The 7,260-nt window shown below is 46.8% G+C and overlaps 1 protein-coding gene across 1 annotated transcript; it reads right to left on the bottom strand.

Moving 5' to 3' along the window:
- On the bottom strand, window positions 1–3,859 carry GGS22DRAFT_40096 (uncharacterized protein). Its single transcript, XM_047966996.1, has 11 exons — window positions 3,427–3,859; window positions 3,303–3,371; window positions 3,096–3,104; window positions 3,010–3,044; window positions 2,199–2,901; window positions 1,931–2,076; window positions 1,844–1,874; window positions 1,734–1,789; window positions 1,608–1,682; window positions 1,366–1,562; window positions 1–1,199 (listed from the first exon to the last, which is right to left on the bottom strand). The coding sequence occupies exons 1-11, from the start codon at window positions 3,517–3,519 to the stop codon at window positions 493–495; spliced, it is 2,121 nt and encodes a 706-aa protein (XP_047816586.1). The 5' UTR covers window positions 3,520–3,859; the 3' UTR covers window positions 1–492.
- Between the last annotated feature and the right edge of the window lie 3,401 nt (window positions 3,860–7,260).

The following is a 7,260-nucleotide window of genomic DNA, read 5'->3' as shown; positions in this document are numbered from 1 at the left end:
CGGAGAGGCAAGTAGAAAGACCCCGACATTGGTATATTCAATTAACGTAGCCAAGAGGTGGGTTGAGTCTACTGTAAATGCGTCGTGGGAATACCTAAACAAACAAAGAACACACCCTCCCAAGAACGACCCTTGGATCCTTCGCCCAGCAATGCAGATATCAAATCACTCCCACACACGCATACTTCTATTGGAAACTTCTTGCAACGATCCGCAAGCTCCTAGCGCCAGTTAAAAATATCCTCGATATATGTAAGTGATATATGGTAGTTGTTAGGTGATTTGCGACCTCCCCAGTAAGTATCTAGACCTAGGTTGAGTAAGTTAGATAGTAGTTATAGTAGGTAGTTTTATAGGAGTATAGTCGGCTCGCAAACTCCTGTTAAGTTTTTCTTCGTTCCAAATTGCTGCTACTGCCGCCCCCCATATGCCGCGCGATATATATATAACCCAAGAAGAAACCCGCTAACAAAGAAAAGTGAGGTTGGGGGATCACGTGTCATCCCCCAGTGAGTAGACGCCCTTTAGTATCTCCCAGCACCACAGAGAAGTTGCGTCTGTGTCTTTCAAGTCCCGTATCCAGTCGATACATAGCACGGCCGTTTCGTTAGCGTCTTGATCGAACTTGGTCCCCATAAGTGATGTCCTTATTCGCAACAAGATCGGTACTTTCTGTGTTAGGTGTAAGATTAAGAGGACACCTAGGAGATTTTGCGACCAAAAGAATAAGCATGGGATGAGTCTCTTGTGGAAGCAAGTCGGAGACATCGTGATGGGCCATTTTAACATGGCTTTCAAGCATTCCGCGACACCTTCCGCGTCGTCGTGCGTCACCTGCTCCGGATGATGTAGGGCTTTAAAAATAAACGGTCGATAGATAAGATATTTCACGTAGTAATATCGCGTCCTAAGATTTGCAGTCTGTATGTCCACAGCATAGGGGTAGGTTACTGGTGGATTGTCGAGGTCTGCGGAAAACATGAAATTCGTATGGAGATCCGGAACGGGGGGCGGATACATCGATTGGTCGTCATATAATTCCTCGGCCGGGGTCGAGAATGCACCCGGATTTTCTTCCTCCCAACGTAGATAGACAGGTAATAACCCTCTCCACTGGTCCAACTGTGATGCCATGTTCTTCATCATAGCAGCCGCCGAAGAAATTGGCGGCTCAACCGGAAGATGTGTAGGACCGAAAGCTTTGCGAGCCCAGTTAGTTGTTTCTTTTGAAGGGGCGCAAAGAAGTAAAGGGGAATAAAAGGGGTAATTAGATTTGTATCGTTTCTCCCTTTTTCTTTTCGAACTACTAGTTTCGTTCGCGTCGAGGTACTCTAGGAGCTTATAAGACTCAGAAATATGGCTTACCATTTGTTAGAGTAGTATGAAACTCCACAGAGAGTCGCCGAAGGACTATTTGAGAGGCGAAATGCTCTTGGAAGTGGGAAGCTTGGTTTCCGATGTAATCTTCTTCGGAGAATGAGCCGCTGAAGTCAGGTAATCCCACCAGTCCTTCCAGTTTATTGAGCCCAGTCTGGGGAATATTCAGCTCCATATTCAGACACCTAGAACTTGTCAGTTTGAACCTGATAGGGCTCGAATATACGTACGTTTCCATGATGGAACAGTGCCAGAAGGCTCTCCGAACAAGATCACCTCGATGAGTCGTTAGTTCTTCCGGATTACTAAAAAAATCGTCAATACCACTCTGATTAATGCTCCGATCTCATACATACCTCGTCAACAACGCTTGACACGCTAACGACGCTGACGTCGTCATGCGCCAGAATTCCTACATCAATTAGTATGCGAGGCTAGGTAATTACCCGGGAGCGGTCCTAGTTACCAAGTGATGACAGCACGTTCCGTAATATATACTAGACGCAGAAAAGCGTCAGTAGTAGTACCAGTTTTCGGCAAAGAGAACACTCACGCCGCCAGCGAAAACATTTGCACATTCTCAAGACTGCACTCAGTCAGGTTGAAACCCATCCGTTTCCTAGCCTCGTTGAAGAATAATAATCCCGGCGGCCTTTCGACGGTCCCTCCCCTAATGCCGCTGGATCGGCCTTTATGCGTCTGTGAAGATCGAATTAGCATATTTTCAGTTTACGAACACCAAAATAGTGTCCTTGATGGCACGTTAAAGCTACACGACATATTCAGGAAACCGTAGGCGAATAAAAGGCCATAAACCTTACTGTAATCGGTGCGCCTTGAATGGCACTGATAGCAACTTCGCCAAGGGCGAATATCAAGCATGCTAATGTCGAAGAGCTACTATCGTCAAAGCCTTGATTCGCAATAGTGGGCAAGATTTCGGATTGAAAGACTTGTCGGTCCAAGATCGGATATATTAAGTTAAACGTGTCAAAGTACGATTTAGTTAGCCGCTGCATCGTGTCCCAGCTCATACCCCCGGTTGGCATCCCGTCGACCGAACTCCCGGGAGCAACTTGCAGAGGAAAAGACGTTCCCTCGATACCGAGATGCGCAGATTCGTATACATTGGTTGGCAGAGACGTCACTCGGCCTTGTAAACCCAACAACATGGCAGCTCCGTCCTTTTCCAAACTCGCCAAGTCGAGGTTCGGAACCTGGCTCTCTAGTACCTGCTGCATAACGGGCCAGGAGAGCATTTTATGCGTAGCGGAGACATACTGAACGTCGCGAGGCGAGGCCGGAGAAATTGCTTGGGGCTGAAGATGAATGTTTGTAGCAGGCCAAGCGCTGGACCTACTAGCATCTAGTGTCGTCGTAGGATGATGGGATTGTATGGGGCCATAAATAGATAATGGAAGGGTGCCCCGAGAATTAAGGCTATCGACCTTCCCGTCAAGGTTCCTCAGTCCTCCTTCAAGACTCTTTAGCCGCTCTAGTATCTCGACAAGGGTCTTATCTTTCCTGCAAGATGTTAGTGTATCCGGCACGTAACTGTGCAACATAATTCGGCTCGGGATTTCCGTCGAATGCATCTGAGGATGGTACAAGTTGCACTCGGGCTATACGTACTTGGTCGGTTGAGGCTCTCGGTATTTGCATTCCAGCTAATGGGGTTAGTGAAAGACAAGGCACGGGGTAAGATGAACAATCCTTACATTCATTCGCTATTCCACACCTCGGAGTTAGTCATCAATCATCAGGCTTCTCTACCTTGCGGTTCGACGAGTCACTAGGAGCAGTACGGCCAGGGGGAGCAGACAGTAAGAGAGCTGTACAACCTCGATGTCATTCTTTTATCGGAGGCATCCCGAGAAGGCGTAAAAAAGGAAGCAGGAAACAGAAAAAAAACATCGATTACTGACCTGACAAGTAGCGCACTTTGGCCTTTCTTCGCTACATCTTTGCTTGCGTTGTCTGCAAGATTCACAAGCCTGGGGCGAAGTGTTAAAAGTGATGATGGGTGAATAGAAAAAGATGGGATAATACCTGGGCTGCTATGGCACCCCGCTCCTTTCTACTATTAGTGGGCGTCGCCGGACCACCAGAACTCGAATTAGTCGAGGTATTCTCGGGATTCATCCTTGGGGATCAATAAGGGAGCCGGAGGGTATGGAGGTGAAGATCGAGGTCGATCGAGAAAGCTTTCTATCGTCCGGGCACATGACAGACGACAGGAGAGTAGTGCTACGGTTGTGCCCAAACACGACCATCCCTAAAAAGAAGCGCGAATCCGAAAAAAAAGGGTGAGTTGGATGCAGGTTAGGCGCGGTACACTTGCCGTGTAGGGGGGGATTGACCTTCAAGGGAACGGTCGCCGGGCCGGACCGCGAAGGCAACGCGTGAACGGCAGAAGTATAAGTCTCGGATATCTACTAGGTATGGAGCCTACCTAGGTAGATAGACTAGGATGTTGGCGACGGACCGGCCTTGGACATAAATCCTGCTCTACCAACGAGTGTCATGCAATAGGGGTTTCTCAGGATGGCACGAGGGCAAAAAACCGATTGAGATTTTGTATTTTTTGGAGACTTTTGGGTTAAAGCAGCAAAAAACAGAATGTTTTGATGACTGTGGAGGGCGGTTCTCACGGAGGAAATGCCCGACTCCGCTCCTGGCCGCCTCACCAAACGAAAGGAAATACAGGGCCTCTCTTATTTAGTTTTAACGGGCGCTCGTGATTGAAAACTGCGGTCTGCAGTCTCTCCCGTTGGGCCAAGTATCAATTTACAGCACCATCAAAGTGCAGTGAAGCCCGTTGTCTAAGACCACGATATACACATGACTTCCCTTTGGGTCGTAGAATAGTGCTGTGGGATTTTGGGAATTTTGGGAATTTTTATCGTGGTTGATGCCACGATGCCGGCTAGAGATGGGGAAAAATAATTGAGTGTGGCTGCTGCACTTGCGAGGGAATCCATAAGAATACAAGAGGTAAAGTGGTAAAGTGGACAAGAGGGAAAATAAAACATCAGGGGCTGAAAAAGAAGGCTACAAGCGCCTACTAGGTAGGTAGGGAATATCAATGCTTCGATCCCGCCCAGCCATTGCGAATATGTACCTTACCATACCGTCCGTACCTTACCTCTTTCTTAACTCGACCGTTAACCTACCACGTGTGCATTCTTAATATATGAATAAATGTAGGATCCGCATTTTGCGCTCGCGACCTGCTAGGTTCTCCAGTAGCAGTTCCGCGCCGGTTCGTGATGACGGCGGCTTTTGGTTTTGGTTTTGGTTTTCATACGAACCTCGCCCTTGTGACAATGAGGGCATCTTGCGGTCTTCTCGGATGCAAGAACATTGTGTCGCCTATGTTCCCCACAAGAGTTGAATTAGATAAACAGCACCCAGTAAGAGGCCATCGTGAAGAAGACATCAGAAAAGGGTTAAGTGTCCAGCCCGGACGACAGGCTTGGCTGCCGAAAGAGAGCTAAGGTCGACGTCATGCCGCACCTTTGCCGGTGATTTATAAGATATCAGATGGGGATTGGGACGGCATAAACGGAACAAGAAACCTGATGCCTGTCAAACCTGTTCGAGGACGAGTCAGCCCCCAGGTAGGTACAGGTAGCTTTATTAGCTAGCTAGGTAGGTCTCGGACGTGACAGGAGGTTTGATTGGGGCCTCGTTATGTATGAAGGTCACAAGCAGACAAGTAAAATGTAAAAAGATACTGCACGTATGCAACACACATCTTGCGAAGTGGATCCCGGAATCAGTGTTAAAAATTCAATCGAGAAAAAAAATAGATTAAAAAGAAAAAGAATTGGGAAAAATAGAAAAAAGAGAAACTTATTGCGAAGGTAGAAAAGAGAAAGCTGGCGAAACAGAAGAGAGGGAAAAAGGTTGATTATCCATAATTCAGATGTTATCCAATTGGGTAATGAGATATACATCCCACCAGCTAATCAAATTTGAGGAAGTCATCATGGAAGCATGGATCTGATGGCAGGTAAGGTGCTAACGTGCTAAGGTACACTTGCTTCCTGGCCCATCATCCGTCCAGGCAGTACCTGCGGTAACTAAAAACCGGATAACTAAAAATCATTAGCGGGAACCTTAGGAACCTGGAAGTTAATGGATCTTCTACGCTAACGGTTCCAAGCACATGTACCTGGTAATGGATAGCCCTAGAAAAGATGTGGGGGTTGACCGGGGAAGCGCAGGTATCCCCGGTGTGCACCTCACCGAAAAAGAAAAAAAAAAAGGAAAAAAAAAAGTAAAGAACCGAATTCGGTAAAAGTCCTTGAAAGCTTGTTTCTCATATACCCCTTCGAGCTTGGAGAACAAAACCCCCCATCCTCATGCAACCTAGCTGGTATTTTTATCTAAACATTATTTTTTAGACATAGAATATGAGAATCTATGTCGAAAGAGCCGAAGACGTGAGGAATTACGTAGTCGTGACGAGGGCCGTTGGATTGGCCTAGAACCCCTGAGTTATCACTCGTAACTATTGATTCGTTTCCTGTCGGCGTAGGTCATATGCAACCAAACCCTCAGCTGAGGTTCTCTCGAATACATCATTGGAGAATGCAGACCTCGAGTAACAGATGATCTATCGATGATCTTCACCTCTTTAAGCTACCCTCGCTTGAGCCGCAGCCGAGTCCGGGCGACGACATTCCGACTACATGTCTATTTTGACTAAAGAGCCAGACCGCTTATCCCACGTGTTCTACTTCCTAACTTCAAGACCGCAGATAACCAGTTAGATGAGCGGTGTGGCCCCTCTTCATCTTTGCCGATGATTGCTTCAATAAGATAGATTCATGCTCATTATCTTACTAGTCTCATGTCTCTTCACAACCATCTCCGACCTATCTATTGCCATCCCTAGTCCCGCTTAGTCCGCAGGTCCGATCCCATGAGCACAGGATGACCCTAACACGAACAAAACAAGTCTCGGGACGAACCCGATCGACAAGAAGCCCGTTAATCTATCGACCAGGTAGTCCAACACTGATGGACCTGCAGCAAAGCACCGCTCCGAGATAGCTTCGGCAGTCTGTTGGCAAAATTCATAGCCTACAGTACGTGAGCACTCAACTCCTCTCAGTACCAATGAATATCATCGTTCTTCGATTAACTCGGGTTAGTAAAGAGACTAGACTTATACATTACCTAAGACAACATTGTGCTAATATAGACCAAGTAAGATAGTAACAAATACTCCGACCTTCAATTGACGAGCGACGACAATGTCGACGCCTAATAGTACAAGCCTATCGAACTCGATTGGACATTCTCAATTAACAGTTGGCAATTGGGGTGATAGGTGAAGTTATAGAAAAATGAGGAGTCTCAATAATACTGAAGATATAGGGTGTTCGCCGTTTCAAGTCAAAGAAATGTCCGAGACGCACTCGAGTTATGCGGGGTCTCCAAATCTATAGCGCCATCAGCCGGGCTGTTGGTACGTGGCAGAGTCGAGTATTAAAGGGGAACTTACGTGAACAGAGACAGATAAGGAGGCTTAAATCCGACTGGGTCAAAAATACGGTACCTAGCCCCATCGTGATGGAGATCATCAGAGCTGTCGTGATATTTATGAAGGTAAATTCCGACCTGCGAGTAATTGGAGAACCCAGTTACGCTACGACACGCTTACGCTTATGTGCTATTTTTGGTACTTGATGGAAAGTTATGGATTCGGATGGGTTCGGATCCGATTCATCAAAGCCCAAGCTTGAAAGTCTTCGTGAATATGTATTTCAGGCACACAGAAAGATCAAATTAACGTACAGCACCATTTCTCTCCATGGAACTAAGATGTTGTCGTTCATTAATTGGTGTTTCTATCGTCATCAGTTAAGCTTG

The sequence above is a fragment of the Annulohypoxylon maeteangense genome, assembly GCF_022496945.1.
Source record: "Annulohypoxylon maeteangense strain CBS 123835 unplaced genomic scaffold GGS22scaffold_14, whole genome shotgun sequence".
NCBI classification, from domain to species: Eukaryota; Fungi; Ascomycota; class Sordariomycetes; order Xylariales; family Hypoxylaceae; genus Annulohypoxylon; species Annulohypoxylon maeteangense.
The sequence above is the reverse complement of the archived record's forward strand: the minus strand, read 5'-3'. Positions and strand labels throughout refer to the sequence as shown.

What these genes read in the sequence shown, in the direction of transcription:
- GGS22DRAFT_40096 (XM_047966996.1), bottom strand. Translation starts at nt 3,519, where the DNA reads ATGAATCCCGAGAATACCTCGACTAATTCGAGTTCTGGTGGTCCGGCG. An exon ending in GGGGTGCCATAGCAGCCCAG is followed by an intron (nt 3,372 to 3,426) that starts GTATTATCCCAT and finishes ACTTCGCCCCAG; the next exon opens with GCTTGTGAATCTTGCAGACA. An exon ending in CAAATGTTTTCGCTGGCGGC is followed by an intron (nt 1,875 to 1,930) that starts GTGAGTGTTCTC and finishes TTCTGCGTCTAG; the next exon opens with TATATATTACGGAACGTGCT.